We start from the raw sequence: 17,766 nt of genomic DNA, 5'->3' as shown, positions 1-17,766 counted from the left end.
ATGATTATTTTAAGGATTTGTTACTATTTGTTAGGGAAATAACTTCAGTTGTTATTAAATATTTGTACAAAATTCAGGGTCTTTTTCCGAGAAAGGAATTTTTTCAAATAAAGTAAGAAAGAGGATAAGTTGAACTTTTAAATAATTGATTTTAAGAAGTGGCTGATTATATGAATTGTCAAAATTTCAAATGAGTTTTAAAGATTATGGATATTGCTTCGTTATTAGAAAAATTCAAAGTTGGTTTTCTTATTTGTATTCTTTGCTCTAAGGACTAGTTAAGCAGTATTCAGTCTTTTTTTTTTAATGAATTCTGGAGTGGAAGAATGGATAGGGAATCAGATTAGTCATGGCTCCCCCCAGGAAGACCTTCCTGCAGACCCCAACCCCAGCCTGAGTGTGAACAGGGTGTCCGCCTGTGTGTCCTGGTAGTATCCTGGGATTCCCTTACCCGCAAGCATACTATATGGTAATGGCCAGTTGTACTTATCTTTCTCCCTCTGCCTGTTTCCCCCTGCCCCCTGGAATATTGTTTAGAAATTGCATTTAGACCATTTCCTTTTTCCTTTTTGAAATTTCTAAGGCTTGATATTTTAGAGAAATTGACAGTTCATTAAGCAATTGATAGGTTGAATTCAGTCTATGCAATATTATAAAAATTAAGAAAAAGTCTGGTGAAAACTTGAGTTGGAGAAATTGTTTATAGTTAGGCATATTAATAAGTAGAATATAAATGTGACAAGATGTCAGACTTCAGTTTTAAGGACCTCGTCATTTCAAGTTATTTTAATTTTTAAAATTCTTAATTTGCATATTCTAATCTTAAATCTTAGAGGCTCTGAATCATGATGATGACGAACTGGCACTGTTTTAATTACTTTCTCTGAGCACTCAATAGTAATGTTTTATTCAGATTTATTTGAAGCCAACATGAACTTCCAAACCTCTCTCAGCCAATAGCAGTGTTTCAACAATCTGCCAAGATGCTAATGATAAAAATCTCTGTACTTGTTTCTGTATTTTAAGAAGTACCAAATCAGAACTGGCTTTTCAAAATTGAAAATAGTTTCAAAAATGACCATTTTTCAAGAAACGACTTTCCAGCAAAACCATAAACCATGAGTAGACTCGGCATAGTATCCATTTAATTTCTTGAACTAAAAACGAATGTGAATTCTCATTGAATTCCTTTTCCGCTACAGTTTGATGGAAGGAATTTTGCCTAGCATTGAAACAAGAGTGGTTGAGTTCTAACAATTAAATTAGGTGGCTTTGGGGGAGGGTGTGGGGTGGTGAATTCAGAGGAGTGCTTGGCTCTGTTGGAAAGAAAATGATTAGAGGAAATCAGAGCGTTCTAAAGTATTTCTCAGTTCTTCGCCTTCAGACAAAAAGAGCTTTCTTGTCCTTTAACACATCTCCTAGTCCATGAACATACTTCCAGCATCTTGAATCTGAAATTCAGCTACTAATCCAGAAATAAGGAAGAAAACTCTGGAGCAACGGCTATCTGTCAACAGGAGCCTGGGTTTGTCCAGGTCATCTGGATTTCCTTGGCAACCTTGGGTGGGATCTAATTTGTGTGGACAGTGCATTAAAACTGGAATTAAGGTAACAGTGAGTATTTGTTTGTTTTTAAAACAGTTTTGTTTGTCTTTTTAAACAGTTTCTTGAGAACATTCATACTGAATGAATCACTTTCTTATAAAGACAGCAGCTTGGGTGACTGTTACCACAGCAAATAGCTACCAGAAAATTCAGGAGCACTTAGGAAGATCACTGAATTGTGGCAAGATTTGATCAACACTAGTCAAAGATTTAGAGATTTAAACGTCAGTATCTAGAAAGCCCTTTCATCTAGAATATCTTGTTCCATGAAAACGACATGCCAGATATTCCTGTGTTTAGTTTTCTGACGGTTCAAAGAGCTTGACGTGGAAATGTTAACTGTATTCCAGAAGCGTATATTTAAAGTTACCATGTGTGTATTTTTTCGTGTTTAGAATGGGAGTGCAAGTTTTAAGTGTAAAAACAAAAACAAGGCAAAGCCTTCCTTGTATGAGGTTATACTGAAGTCATTCTGACATTATTTGTTCATCCCTTTTTTTAATTATCTGTAAACCGTATGCCATATAAAGTTAGAATTTTATTCTAGTCTTTCAGGTAGCATAAGAGCTCAGGAATCTATCACTTAGCCTACGAATTTGTCTGCCCCTGTCTCACCCTGTCCTCCTTCTTGCCCTCATAGTGTGGATGTGACATCTCTCCTTCTTCCTGATTCCAACTCTTCAACCCAGCTCTGGATCCACATCTCAAGAACCTTGTGATATCCATTCTCCCTTCTGTATTTTCAGCGTCTCTCTCTCTCTCTCTCTCTCTCTCTCTCTCTCCCTCTCTCTCTCTCCCTCCCTCTCCCCTGGCACTTGCCCATCAGTGTCTAAACACGTTAAGTTCTTTCTTTATAAAAAGCCCTCCCTCGACCCCGTGGACCCCTCATGTCATTTAGCCACCTGAACTTGTTGCTGTCTTTTTCTCACCTCTCATCATTTCTCAGCCCACCGCAACCCAGCTTACACCCCCGCCAAGCCACCTCTCCTGTCAGGTTGCCAAAGACTTCCTTGGGATTTAGTGAAATCCCAATATCACTACTTTTTTCCTTCATTTCAAGTGCTGTCTGATTCTAATGCCCACTCCTTTCTTCTTGAAAAGCTCACTCCCCTTTTGGCTCAGAACTTCCGGTTTCTTCTACCACTCTTGCCTCTCCTTCTCAGCTCCTCTATTTCTTCTTCTCATTCCTTAAATGTGTGTATCTTTGGTGTTTTGTTCCCTTCCTTTCTCATGTACAGTCTCTCCCTGGGTGATACTGTCCATTTAAGTATCATCTCTGTGCTGATAATTCTCAGATCTCCTGTCTTCTGTGCTCGCCTGAGTTTTGTTGAGACTACCTGGCAGTCCCACATGTAACTTAAAATCAGGGTAGTCAGAAAGAACCTCCTTCTCTCTTATTCCTTGTTTAAATGAAGGGCACACAAATCATCCAGCAGCCATGGGTCCCAAATCCACACAGTCACCAACTTCTATATCCCTCACCTCCTAACCAGCTCTGGAGTCCCCTCCCCTGCCTTTACCCTAGAACAGGTCACAGTCCCTTGGGCCTAGATTATTCCAGTGAGGTGTTTATCTTTCTCCTTAACTCCAGTCTTGATCTTTCTCCCTTCCCTATAATACAATCAGAACAATAGTTCTCAAATTGTATATCTGGCCTAAAATTCTTCAATGATTGTCCAGTGCCCTCAGGGTCAAGTTCAAGCTCTTTGCATGGCCTAGGGGCCCCTCTGCTTACCCCTACTTTCCTGTAGCGTTTCCCCCATCCCCTAAGCCCTGTGTGTGTGGAACTACTTTATGCTCCTTAGCACTTGCCATTCCTTCTGCTCAGAACACTCATAATTCCTACCACTACCCTCCCAGCCTCCTTCCTGCTGCACATTCAGATGGTTCAATCCAATTCAGCCTTTAGGTCTCAGATTAGACATAGCTTTCTCCAGGAAAGCTTCTCTGACCACCTGAACCCCAGTCAGAGTCTGACTTAGGAGCCTGTCCTGTGGGCCCCCCATGTCGCTTATGCACAAGCATTTGCTTTACAATATTGAACTGGCTGTTGTCTGTGCCACCACTCGACTGGAAGTGCCGTGAGAGGAGAGATTATGGCAGCCTTGTTATGGTTGTTTCAGTGCCCAGGAGTGTGCACTGAAGTGTTTGTGGAGCTAATAAAAGAATGAAAGTACTTGTAAGAAATTTGCATTTTTTAAAGAAAAAATAACCTACTAACATTAAAATCTTAAGGCAACGGTATTGAGAGACTTCTCTAACTCAGGAAACTCTTAAACTTCTCCATTATGATAAAAATTTCCAGTGCTTCCTTTGCTCTCCCTCACTTTATTAGGTGAATAATTGCTCTACTCCTGATTTAATACTACAATTCATTGGTGAAAAAAAATGTTTTAAACATCTTTAGTAAGTACTACAGAGCCCTTGTTTGCTGTTCCTGGGACCTTGGGTAGGTAGAGGGTACTCCTCAGTCAGTAGTGGGCACTGGAGAAATAGTGATACCAAGAGCCCAGATTAGATGTATGTGTGTCCGAGAAGAAAAGATTTTCTCTGCCTTATTCAAAGCTACCTCTCCCAGGTAGAGAGTATATATGTCTGTGGGTGTGTATAAAGGACAGGCCTAATGCATGTTCAACTCTATGAGTACCTTATTGGAAGAACATCTAAACAAATTCAAGATATTCCATCAGGACACCTACTCTTGGAAAGAAGAGGAATTATCAGGAAACCCACCAGAAATGGTAGGAGGTAGCAGAATATTTGAAGGGTTGAAATTGGGAGAGGAGCCTGGTGGAGCAGGCCCTAGCGATATCATCTTGACTTTCATCAGGCGCCTCCGGTTTCAAGGAACAGAGACCATCAACATAGCTTAAGTGAACAGGAGGTTTCTTGAAAGGATGCAGGGGACTCTTGCACACCCAACATCAGCAAGGACTGCAGGGCCTCTAGAGGAGAAAAGTTGACCCGTGCTGCCCGCTCCAAGTCTCACTGCCGGGATGGCGGGGTCTCTCATCTCTGCTGTCCTGAATGGCCATGGTCTGCTTCTGCTGCCAACCTCTTGTTTTTCTGCACGGTGTCAACCTGGCCCCCAGTCTGCATGACTTCAGCCTGAGCACTGGATCATCTGACCTATTCTGTCTTGTTATTCAGATTTCAAGAAAATTGAATGAGCGTACCTAGCCTTTGGATATTTAATCTTGAGTCAAGTGTTTATCTCTGATCCAGTTACCTGCGGCTTGCGGGTGGAGGACAGTGCTATGGGGAGAGCAGACTCTCTTCAAAGGAGGTGTGGGCAGTGGGCAATGACTGGGCTCTCTGGCCAGGCGGCAGTAGAGCATAGCGCCTGTGAATAAAGGCTCCAGAGTCACCCTGCTGGGTTTTGCCCTGGTTCCACATGCTAACTGTGATATTGGCTAGCCTTTCTACACCTCAGCTTCCTCATCTGTACTCTGAGATTCACAATAGTGGGGATATTGTGAAGATTCATGAAAGGGGAAACGAAAAGGGCTTAGATCTTTACCTGGTGTGTGGTATTCACTCAATCAACGTTAGCCATTTTTATTAGTATGGCACATATAGAGTAGTGACGGGTGTGAAATAACTTTGGAAAGGGTATCTCCTGATGTTCCAAATGGCATGTATAGGGTGACTGGTCCTAGCAGAGGACGTTTCCTTTGGTAGCTGCCTGGGGAGAGGGAACAGGTGGTACCCTCTGGCATTCGGAGTGATTTATTAGCCAAAGTATGGTAAGATCTACTGGGAACAGACGTCTGCCTGGTGCCCAAGCTTGCCACCGAGATCCTTGACCGTGCGAGTGGGGTGCTGACTGGGCAGATACTCTGGTTACCGAGGTGCTGAGGGCTCTGCTGTCTTCTTTTCATTTCTTTTTTACTTCCTTAAGAACTGCTTGGTTTAGGGTCACCAACCCTATAAACGAAAGTTGGACACAATTTTTTTTTCTTGTTCTGCATCTGTTTGAATGAGACAGCTAGGCCTTTACTAAAGCTAAATGGATTCACGTGTTTTGAAGCATCAGCTGCCTGTACATACTTTCCAGAATTCTCTTTCAGCTGTTCCTGGGATGTCCTTAGGAAAGATGCTTGTCTATGTTTGGATTCTGTATTAGAAATTTTGAAATAATCCATTTTTATTCTCACTTCCTGGTAATAACAAGTTGATAGAAAAGGAAAGAAAATATAAACATTGCTACAATGATCAAGACTTTGTAGTGGCCTCAGTGTGTCTTTAATTTTTACTTATTTCTACATTTGCACTCACCTATCTGGAGAAAACTTTCGAGGAAGATATTGTTCAGAAAATTTGATTTGGAGAAAAGGTAAATTTTGGACTAAATATAAGTGAAATGTATATGAAAAAGTATTTTTGTTTTCCAGCAAAATAAAAGTTTTAGGTTTGAATGCAAAGGTTTGTTGTTGTTTGTTTTTTACCATCCAAGATGAATAGTTACTATTTCTGATTATCTTTTAGCCTGTGTTATACTTTTGATGTATTTTTTTGAGAAATTAATCTCTTAAAAGTAAGTAAAAAGAATGAGAGAAAAGTCAATAATTTCATGGTATTATATCCATATCTTTTCCACCCTTTTGCTAAATTATTTAACCTGTAATATAATTTGAAAATATGTTTTTGAACTTTCAAGTTGTAGAAATGTAGTTGATGTTGAGTTTGGGGATTGCAAAAACAAAAGGTCTAGTTCAGAGAAAAAAACAAGAGAAAACACACACACACACAGTGGGGCAAAGATCCCAGTCCTATATGGTTTAATTCCTTTTTCCCTGTCAGTCTAAAAATGGAAAGTGCAGATGTCTCACCACGAAATTAGCAAGTCGAACGAGGAAGGAAAATTTGGTTATAATTCAGATGAGCTAATTTGTTGAGGATTTGTTGGGGTGTGTGTCCTACTGGCTTGCCACAGCTTTCTCCTAGAAGATTTATTGTCAGGGCCTGTGATCCTGATACAGAGAATTAAGTTTGAAATTGTAGCCTTTACTTAGGGGAGGAAGGGAAAGCTTCATTTCTATGCAACTAAATGCTAAATTAGACCTTTGAACCAAAGTGAAAATCCAGGACCGACTTTTGACTGTAATTAGCAGATTTTGGAAGATTTCTGTGGTTATTGAAAGGAAATCTGCTCTGTGGTGTTGTCATATCATCAGGGCTAGGGATTTACTTCACCTGAAATTCTGTACTGTTGAGTTTACAACCTGGATTGAAGAAATTTGAGGAGGAGGTAATTGCAAGTTGCTGAGGAAAGAATTTAGCTTTTTGGCAAGAATTAATAGGGGCTCCATCAAGGATTTAGGTGTCTTGAAATTTTTGTACTCAGGGTTGGGGGCGAGGGGGCTGAGGAAGGTCCAACTCTATCATCAGGGTCATTAAAGTCGTTCACAGATTTTCTGCTGCAGAGCAGAGAGCATTGCCCATCTCTTCCAGCTCTCCCTTGGCTAATTACATTTTCAGATCTAAGCTAATATGTGCATGTTTTTCCTCCTTAAGAGAGAGGCCCCTGTCTTGGCGATTAGTAAAATAATTGTTTGTTGAAGAAAGATATGTATCTGTTTCCGGTATCACTAGAATCATTTATGACCTCATAGGAATGTTGATTAGAGCTTTTATATTCTAAGGCTAAAGCCATGGGTATGACTGTTGCATAGACCTCTTCCCAAAGACCATTGTCCACGTATGTAGGTTTCATATTAAATACCAGTCCCTGGTCACGGTAGCAATAGCTGACAGTGGGTATGATGGTGTGGACCATTGTCTGCTCTTGGAAAAACATTCTGTGCTCTCCAGGCCAATAGAATCACCTTCAAAATCCCTGCATATTCTCCCTGCATAGCTGTTTGTTGATGAACAGCACAGCAGAGCCCAGGCACGGACCGTGGATACCGACCTGAGTCAAAGAAGTATGAGTGGATTTTTTTCCAGCAGTGAAAGAACCTTGTAGAAATGAGAATAAGGTGGTCATAACCATTTCACACAAGAAGCATATCTTTTAAAAATGTTTTAAAGGAAAAGTTATAACAAAAAAATGTAAATATAAAATTATATCACTCATATTAGACACAAATATCTTATTTTTTTCTCGTTCCCCTATTGCCAATCTACTTTCATGTATTTGTCTGCACAAAAACATATTTTACAAAAGCACGGAATTCTTTTTTCTTTATTGACTAAATACTGTAGGATACACCTGCTGGGACTTAGAAAGTATTTGTTTAATAATGATTCATTAAATTGACCCAGTATATTTTTACATTGTTTTTCTCCCATCCCATTATATTTCTACAAAATCGGTTTTGTGTCATGGCTTCTGCAATCAGTATTTTATCAGGTGTGCGTAGTTGAGACTGTTTGCAAGGGACATTGCGTAACCTGTGGGTTCTGAGAAAAGTTTCTGACGTACGGTTTTCTGTTATTCAGAAGCAAAGGAACGCTTGACCAATGGCAGCTCTGTCTTATTTCCTCAGGGCAACAGAGAAAAACTGAACAAAAAATACTTTCCATTTTTAATAGGCAGAAGCAGTAGCAATCAGATCTTATCTGATTAAAGCTAGATATTTCTGTAAACAGTTCTGCTTCGTATATAATCTGGAGTGAATTAAATTCACTTTTATATTGATGGGATGATGGTCACTCATTTATTCATTTTGGGTAACTGTTAATAACAAAAGCTGTTACTATTTTAACATTTTCAAAGCAGGTTGTTTATTGGTTGGCTTGCTTATCCTCTTTCATGCTGTTTTTTATTTCCCTTATGCTGTTTTTTTTTTTTTAAGAAATTTCACAAACAACATCATGACCATATTTACCAGAAAAAAGTATTATGAAAAAGATAAAAGCTCACCCACAATCTTATCACTCTCCAAAATTTCTTTAGTTTTCCTTGCTTCCTTCAAGATCCCTTCTCTTAAATATGCAATAGTTATTTTATTTTTCATAAAAATTGAAGTTAATCAACTACTTGATCAAGAGAGTGTTTTAGTTAAATGACCAACAGGTACGCCTTATTTTGTGTCAATTGTTTTCTAAAGTTGTATACAACATGTCCTGTTTTCACATGATCTTAAATCATTACTAAAATTCAGCGGATCTTCATTTTTGAGCATTTTTCAGTTGGCAGTGGTCCCTAATTCTTGATCTTTGCACGTTTCTGTTTGTATAAAAACGCTTAAATGTTACGGAAGGTCAGCATTTAGTAAATAGCCTCAATTCCCCTCCCGCCACCTCATTTGGCTTTTGTATAACTTCAACTTTTTACCTCTTGATTCTCTTTTAAGCAGAACACTTCCCTACCTTATCTTCTGGATGTGTTATATGAGAAATAGCTATTTAAGTGTTGCTTAGGGGTAGAAATTGATACACGTATGATTTATAGAAGTATTGATAGGTTTTTACTTAGGAAGCCAGAATATTGGCAAAATTGGAGATGTCATCTGTATTTGCAAATTTTTCAACAAATATTTGTGAAGTGCCATGCTTGGCACTCTGTCAGGTGACGTGGAAGATACTGATGTGTGAAATTTTATTTTTACTGTCCAGGAACTTTTCGCTCATTTTCATTTTTCTTTAGGATTTTTCTCTATATTCTTCAAATGGGCTGCTTTCAATATCAAGGACTTGCATTTTATATTGATGGGTGAATAATGTTCAGTGAGTTAGCTTTATCTACTAGGTTCAGTGTGAAACTGGATATTGATATCCCAGCAATGTCTCTTTCTCTTATGTGCAACAAGCCATTTAGATTTAGTATAGAAAATTTATCTTATTTATTTTCTAAAAAAATAATTTTTAATGATAATTTTGTTTATAGAGATTAAGGTTGAGAAAAATGTTGAAGGGTTTATTTTATAGGATAGAAAGCTCTAAGTTCTTCAGAGAAGATGCCAAGCTGTCATCTCATGTGTTTAGGTTATTGATAATGAATATAATGAGATTGAGAGGATGGCATCCAAACTGTGTAGACCACTGTGCAGTAGAAGTGACAAACATGAGTCTGAACTTCTAAAAGTTAAATACATTTAATTTTATTGACTGATAAGCTGCATACACTATTATATTCCCTATTCCTTAGTTATTTCCTGGTCTGCTGAGTTACATGTTTCTGTAGACAAGGCCATGTAGGCTCTCTAATTTTTATCTTTTTTGCACATATGTTGTAGATATTCATTGGAGATAAATTAGAAATACATATTAGCAATATAATACAATTTAATGAAATATGTAAGAGTAAAAAGTAGCCCACCTCTCAAAGATCAGTGCTGTTAATATTTTGCTTCAGACTTATGCAATATATGTATTTTTTTCCATACTAACATAAAACTAAAATCCATACTTTGTTTTATAACCTGGTCATTTTTTTCAGTGTTAGGTTGTTTGAGCCTGTAGGATATGGCGAGAGAGACAGTTTCTGTCTATATTATTCATTCCATTTACAAAAGAACACATCATACTTGGCATGGACTTTGGGTTTATTTATTTATTTAGAAATCTCAAGTAAATATAAATAAGCATTTGTGTTTTACTACAAGTTCATACTTAAAACATAGTCGAATAGCAGTTTTTAGTTAGAAAAATCCAAGCATGTTTTGGGGGGAGTTTTTTTATTCCAAAATGTGCAAATGCCTCCACCTTAAAATGAAACAGAATGAAATGAAAACAGAGAAACTCACACATATTTGATAAAGCTGATAAAACTGAATATGTAAGGACAGCATATTTACCTGCTTTTAGACAATAGCTGGACTGCTAGTTCCCTAAAGCTAGAGAACTTATCTATGTACCACACCCTTCTAGACACATTCTTAGCACAGTTCCTTGGCACGTAATAAGGCCTAAGAAATATGAGTTGAATGAATGATTGAAGAAAAGAAATACAGAGAACTGAAAAGATGAGGCAATTTACCCCCTTGCTTGTAGTGAGGACAAATGAGCCATCTCCTGGTGTATATTTCTATCAACATTATCTTTGAAAATGGTAGCAACAAAAATGGCAGATCTTGTTAATCACCCAGGGCTCCTAGTTCTTTGCTCTCCAAATAAGCCATTTGTCTCAGTCCCTTATAAAAGGGCATGTAACTCTAAGAAATTCATAGCTTTGGCTTATTAAAGCCTCCTTCTGATTGCTCTGGGCCACACCCCTAGTGACAAGTTAAAACAAAGAATACAGGGCCACCATTGTGCTGAGAAGCTGAGTCACTAACTGGGCGGATGATGATTCCAGAGCAGCTCCTAACCTCCTCCCTTCTTTCTCTTCCACAGGTCACCCTCTTCAGAATGATTCCCTGTAGAGCCGCTCTGTCTTTTGCCCGATGTCTGATCCGGAGAAAAATCGTCACTCTGGACAGTCTGGAAGATTCCAAATTATGCCGCTGCTTGTCCGTCATGGACCTCATTGCCCTGGGGGTTGGCAGCACTCTTGGTGCTGGGGTTTACGTTCTCGCTGGAGAGGTTGCCAAAGCGGATTCAGGCCCCAGCATCGTGGTTTCGTTCCTCATCGCTGCCCTGGCCTCCGTGATGGCAGGCCTTTGCTACGCTGAATTTGGGGCCCGAGTTCCCAAGACTGGCTCCGCGTATTTGTACACGTACGTTACTGTTGGAGAGCTGTGGGCCTTCATCACGGGCTGGAATCTCATTTTATCCTATGTGATAGGTATGTTTCAAAAACATCAATCAAATTGTGTAGAATAGTAGAAGTAGCATTCTTAAGTCAGAGGCCTTGGGGTTCTGTTGTAGGTCCGCGTTAGTTAGCGACTGTCTGGTCTTGAGTGAGTCACTTGATCCCTGTTATGTCTCATTTTTCTCATCTCGAAAATGTCTCCTTCTGATTGCACAATTCGGTGATTCTGCTTTATCTCTGAATATGCCTCTTAGCAGGTTTGAAAACCTGTTTTTTTAAAAAACTATAGTTCTTGAATGCCAGTAAAGTTCCCTGATTCCACAATTATGGACTTGAGCATTTGATTACTGTTGTATAATTATAAAATTATCAAGATAATTTTATATGTGATTAAAATTTTCAGTTCTGTCTGAACTAACCCATGTTCATCCTAGAATAGAGTAGCAAATGATGTTATGTTAATTTTCTCCCAGTGACCTTGTATTCTCTGAATGTTCTGTGTTTGGGAAGGTACGTCCAGTGTTGCAAGAGCATGGAGTGGCACCTTTGATGAACTTCTTAGCAAACAGATTGGTCAGTTTTTCAGGACATACTTCAAGATGAATTATTCCGGCCTTGCAGAGTATCCTGACTTTTTTGCTGTATGCCTTATATTACTTCTGTCAGGTGAGAAAACCAACGATATGTCTCCCTAAGATGAGCCAGACTGATTGTCCCAGGAAAATAGGTTACCACTGAATTTGGGGCCTGAGTGCCCAAGACTGAGCAGCATATTTATACAGTTAGGTTACTATTGGAGATCTGTGGGCCTCGTCACTGGCTAGAATCACATTTTATCTTATGTGGTAGGTATGTTTCAAAAAATAAATCTAAATTGTATGGAATGGTAGAAACAGCACTTCTTTTTTTTTTTCTTTTATAATTTTATTTATTTATTTATTTTCCCCCCCAAAGCCCCAGTAGATAGTTGTATGTCATAGCTGCACACCCTTCTAGTTGCTGTATGTGGGACGCGGCCTCAGCATGGCCGGAGAAGCGGTGCGTTGGTGCGCGCCTGGGATCCGAACCGGGGCCGCCAGCAGCAGAGCGCGCACACTTAACCGCTAAGCCACGGGGCCGGCCCCGAAACAGCACTTCTGAGTCAGTGGCATCTGGAAGGCACTAAATAATAAGATGAGGCACATGGATTTCATAATGCTAGTTGGAGATTCGCAGGAATGTCGATGCAGTTTCAATAAGGAAGAATGTGTGATTTTTGGCATTATATCTTGTTCAATACAATTAAGGATATTTGCAAGCTTACTATTTCTAGAAGAAATTCTCTCTATTTATGCCTTCATCTATATAATGTAGGCATCTGGTTGAAAAGAAAGCATATTCAAACCACCTGTCATTTTTTAATGTAGACATTCTGTAGACAAACATACTTGATACTAGAGTTTTCCTGTTTTTGTTAGTATTGTAGCATAGTGGTTTAGGAAAGCACAGGAATTAGAGTCAGAGCGACCAAGTTTTCAGTCCTACTCTGCCACTGACTATCTTTGGAACATTGAGTGGCTTAATCTTTCCATGACTCAGTTTGCTCATCCATAAAATGGGGATATCAATGTCTACCTTGTACAGGCTTCTTGCTTGGTACATAGTAAGCACTTAAATGGCAGGCAGTTTTATTCTATAGGCATAGGAAATCTCTGCTGTTCCCTATATTTGTTTTAATTATTTGAACACTTTCTATTTTGATTGTCATTCCTGTCTGCCCTCCTGCTTAAACCCATCAAGGATTATGCTAAGAAGAAAATCCCTGTTTGTTCCCACTTCCTACTTGATATACCCTGGATAATCTGCCCCTTGCATTCGTGTCCAACTTTATCTCTAGCTACTTTCTCCTTTGGTTGCCAAGATGTAACAGAAATATCTTCCTCTAAAGAAATTTTTACTTGTAAAATTATATAATTTAAAAAAATAGCTTTACTCTTAAAAATGTTAGTTGTTAATTAAATGTTTTATGTAATTATAGAGATAGGAACATGAGCAAAATTTATAGGTCTAAAATATTTGGCATTTTGCTTCTAATGTCAAGAAAAATTGCATCCATTGTTTTTCAACAGGTGATAGATTTTGTTTGTTTTTTTTGGTTTCTAAACAGCATAGCTAACATTACATTAGTTACATCATATTTTATTTAGGGATGGTTTCAGTGAACTTAAAATATTCAGCTTTGATCTCTAAACGATGAGAAGCATGTAGCCATGACACAGTTAGAATCATTAAATTCCATGGCCAGATTCAGGCCTTGGCCTGCATCATTTGTTGTGTGTTCATTGACCACCGTGTCTTTACTTTAAATATAGGCTAAGCTCACATGATAACTTTGTTCTTAGAATCTTTGAAGATCAAAACCTCCTATTCTAAATCTTGTCAACTGACACCGTTGTTAACGATATAGGGGAAGTGTATGTGGTATTTAGATGAAATATTCATTAGTCTCTAATCTGCTGGTGGGAGATGGGGATCTCAGAATAGTGCACGTAGGGTATTGGGAAACTTTTATAAAATGTGACAGTGGCTTTGTTATTTTCTGAAATGTCTAGCAGTATAGTATATAGTGTATATTTTCAATTTGTATAGTGGTTCCTAATCTGACAGACAGTTACAGAGTCAGTAATTGTATTGACCATACAGTTTTCCTTTATATCATCAATATAGTTATATTATTGTATAATTCTGGGAATTATTTAGGTAGAAGAATGAAATTCAGCTTCTCTCATCTCTATTTGGATAATTTTGCTTATTTGGTCACGGGTCGTGTAGATATGGGGAAGAAGCAAGTAAATATGTGGCGTAATCCTATCATCATTTCCATCATCTTATCAGTCATTTCCCCAATAGTAAAAAGTAAACTTTCTTTGGTCCATAATTCGTATCTTATACCAGATGGATTAAAGATATAAATATGATCATAAATATAATCATAAAAGTACTAGAAGGAAACAAAGGTGAGTGTTTTTGAGTTACAATTAGGGAAAATTTAGCATGAGAGCAAAAGGTAGAAACTAAAAAGGAAAAATGTATATTCTAAAACTTTCTTATATATATAAAATCAACACTAAGATTAAAAGTAAGTGATAAACTAGGAAAAACATATGCGATACGTGACAGAGAGCTTATAGCATTTATTATAGAAACAAGTCTTATAAATTAATATGAACAAGAATAGCCTAATAGGAAAAATGGGCATTTTAAATTGGGCCAAACTTTCTGGAGAATATTTTGACAATATGAACCAAAAGCCTTGTATAAAAGTGCATACCCTTGATACAGTATTACCTTATAGAAAATTATTGTAGAGAAATAATTAGAAAGTGTACAGTGATATTTATAAAGGGTTGATTATGTCAGTACTGTTTATAGTTGTAAGAAACTAAGAGTGACCTGATTGTCTATAAATAAGGGATTAAAAATACTGTCTCCATATCATGGAAGAGTTTATGGCTATTAAAAATGAGGTTATGTATTTGTTGACATGGAAATGTGTGTGTGCACGCACGCGCGCACAGAATTCTGGAGTGGAGATTACACTTGATCTTTATTTCCTTCATATTTTTTCTGTATCTTCAAATTGCTTGACTAATAAATTGATTACTTTTACAATCAGAATATAAAATAAAACTATTAAAATGAGAATCAATTTAACAAAGTATCTTTTTGGCATGACAGTTATATGTATGTTATATTTAGTAAATATGAGTCTGACATATGATTGAGCTTTTACTTTCAAATTTTGCAGCCATTAACCTTGAAATGGTTTTTCAGAATAGCATTTCATTAAAAGTGTTACTTTACCTCTACCTACCCACTGGTAATCATAGCCAGTTACTAGATTTATTTATTTCTTGGAGAGTGTGGTGTCTCCTGGCTATTAGCACAATTTGCCTTCTGAAAAAAAGTCGGTTCTATTCAGAAGACATTCTTTCATAGTCAGGCGAGTGAGTAAGAACTCGCAATAGAAAGGGATAAATGTGTGTTAAATATATGAATGCCGGGGAAATAATATCCTAAAGCTTGTAACTGCCTCAAAATGCCATTGCCTTTCGTAAAGCAAATACCCTTTATTTTTCCATAGGTCTTTTATCTTTTGGAGTAAAAGAGTCTGCTTGGGTGAATAAAATCTTCACGGCTGTTAATGTTCTAGTCCTTCTCTTTGTGATGGTTGCTGGGTTTGTGAAAGGAAATGTGGCAAACTGGAAGATTAGTGAAGAGTTTCTTAGAAATGTATCAGCAAATGCCAGGTAAAATGTTTGGGTTTTTTCCCCTCTTGTTCTGTTTGTTTGTTTGTTTAATTTGCCTGCTTTTGTCTGATGTTATATGTTCCTCTAGAACAATGGTTCTCAAACATTTTACTTGTGAGATCTTTCTGAGGGGCTGTTTTATTCCAAAACTCTTCTCCCCAGGCTCCCCCCAAACATAAATGCATAGGTATGCTCACTGTTTGAAGCCATACAGCTGCTGGTTCTCAACCTCAAGCTCTCCTCCAGGTTTAGAGGAAGAGCAGGGGAGATCCTAATCCTTGGACGGATGGTTTTTTTCTCCCAAATGTTTGCCACCTCTAAATAACAGTGAATATTTTTGAGTCATGCATCCCTTAATTCTCCCTTTGGGAACACCATTTGGTTTCGTTGCAATTCTTTCAGCCTTGTAGTCAATTTCAGGCCTTTTTTTTTGGAGAATGTTGTTGGTTGCATAAGCAAAATTGTCTATGCATTTCACTTTAAACCTGATAGTCTCAAAGACTAAATTAATAACAATTACATATAAAAGGTTTCATCCTAAGATTGATTTAAGCATAATATTCCTATGTGTGTATAAAATAAGATTACAAAAATATCTATTACATGGAGCAAGGTACATCTATGTTTTCCTTTACATGTGTTGTTTGTAGTCATTCTGATGATGCAAAAAAAATTAGTATCCTCTGGTTTTTTAAAAATTTTTTCTTTTTTTAGTGAAGAAGATTGGCCCTGAGTTAACATCCGTTACCAATCTTCCTCTTTTTGCTGAGGAAGATTAGCCCTGAGCTAACATCTGTGCCCATCTTCCTCTAGTTTGTATGTGGGACGCCTCCACAGCATGGCTTGATGAGCAGTGCATATTTCCACGCCCAGGATCCGAACCCATGAACCCTGGGCTGCCAAAGCAGAGCGCACGAACTTAACCACTACGCCACTGGGCTAGCCCCCTACAATTTTTAACATGTAATAAAATATTCAACTTCAATATTATTAATCAAGCTGAGAGAATTTTATTTCACCTTTTCAAATGTCTTCATGGTAAATTTTTAAAATCTGCAGTCTGCCCAACTGTCCATGAGAAGAGGAAGTTTCTTGTCTTTATTTCAGATCGTGGCCCATATTTGGAGTCTCTGCTCTCAAAATCCTGCCTGGCTGTGAGTTCCAGCCAGAATGGGTCTGGGCCTCCTGCTTATGCAGCCTGAAGGTCAGCCTCCAGTTGAGTGTTGGTAACCTGAAAGGGTGCCATTGTTGAGGACACCACCATATTCTCTAGGACAGGGTGAGAGAATCAGGGTTTACTTTTAGTTTTGTATACATCAGCTGTGAGCACAATAGCCTTCCAAGGATGTAGCTTGAGACAAACCACCAGAAGAAGCAGTTTCCTATGAAAAAGACTTTCCGATGTTTGTTCTTCTCCTTAGAGAGCCGCCTTCTGAAAATGGAACAAGTATCTATGGGGCTGGTGGCTTTATGCCTTATGGCTTTGCAGGAACTTTGGCTGGGGCTGCAACCTGCTTTTATGCCTTTGTGGGATTTGACTGCATTGCAACAACTGGTAAGAGCAGAGTCTTGGCTCCATGTAGAAGGAAAAGGTGTTCCTTACACCACATGAGTACCGATGGGTGGCAGCAGAGGGTCAAGGAAAGAGAGTGGGATTTGTGGTGATAAGGGCTAGTTCCAGACCCAGCTGTGACACCTGCTGTATATGATAAAAAGAAACTTCATGAAACTCTCTGAGCCTTGGTTTCCATATTGGTAAAATTGGGAGACAGGGCTTACCCCTCAGATGTTATGAAGGTTACCTAAGATATACATATGAAAAAATTCTTTGAAAGAATAAACATGAAAAATACTTTGTAAGCTGTCAAATGCTGTATAAATGTTAGTCATAATTGCTATCCTTAACCTTCTATCTGGAAATGCTGTCATAATGAGTAACAAATAATGATCACGCTCTTAAATGGTCTCTTCCTTAGTAGGACAAAATATATTGTGGTAATTCTTTTCTCTTTATGCTATACAACAAAGTAATCGTGCCGGAATGACTCTCTAAGTCCCTCCTCTGGGTTCCTGTTATTGCACGGACTTACAATTGATCATGTTTTGGGTGCTTCAAAGGCCAAATCTTATGAGAAGGATCCAAAGTATACTATTTTTTAATTAAACCTAGAGTTTAATATAAATAGATGTGTTGAGTAGAAGTTTATCTGAAGCCTTTATATTTAAGGGCCT

At 38.1% G+C, this 17,766-nt stretch overlaps 1 protein-coding gene across 4 annotated transcripts in view; it reads left to right on the top strand.

Moving 5' to 3' along the window:
- Positions 1-17,766, top strand: part of SLC7A2 (solute carrier family 7 member 2) — a 65,314-nt gene that overhangs the window by 31,750 nt on the left and 15,798 nt on the right. For 3 of the 4 annotated variants that reach the window (XR_015548824.1, XM_087418444.1, XM_087418442.1), the window contains exons 2-5: positions 10,888-11,278; positions 11,756-11,911; positions 15,369-15,534; positions 16,956-17,089. Coding sequence is in view for 3 of the 4 variants with exons in the window: in XM_087418444.1 (XP_087274570.1) it covers positions 10,903-11,278; positions 11,756-11,911; positions 15,369-15,534; positions 16,956-17,089 (832 nt within the window). In the remaining variant the exon portion in view is untranslated. Of the gene's footprint in view, positions 1-1,589; positions 1,609-10,887; positions 11,279-11,755; positions 11,912-15,368; positions 15,535-16,955; positions 17,090-17,766 lie in introns of those variants that run through there. The other variant, XM_087418443.1, reaches the window with a different exon arrangement.

The sequence above is a fragment of the Ceratotherium simum genome, chromosome 28, assembly GCF_057802395.1.
Source record: "Ceratotherium simum simum isolate JZ-2026a chromosome 28, ASM5780239v1, whole genome shotgun sequence".
Lineage (NCBI taxonomy): Eukaryota > Metazoa > Chordata > Mammalia > Perissodactyla > Rhinocerotidae > Ceratotherium > Ceratotherium simum.
Note: the sequence above shows the minus strand (reverse complement) of the source record. Positions and strands in the feature narration are given on the sequence as shown.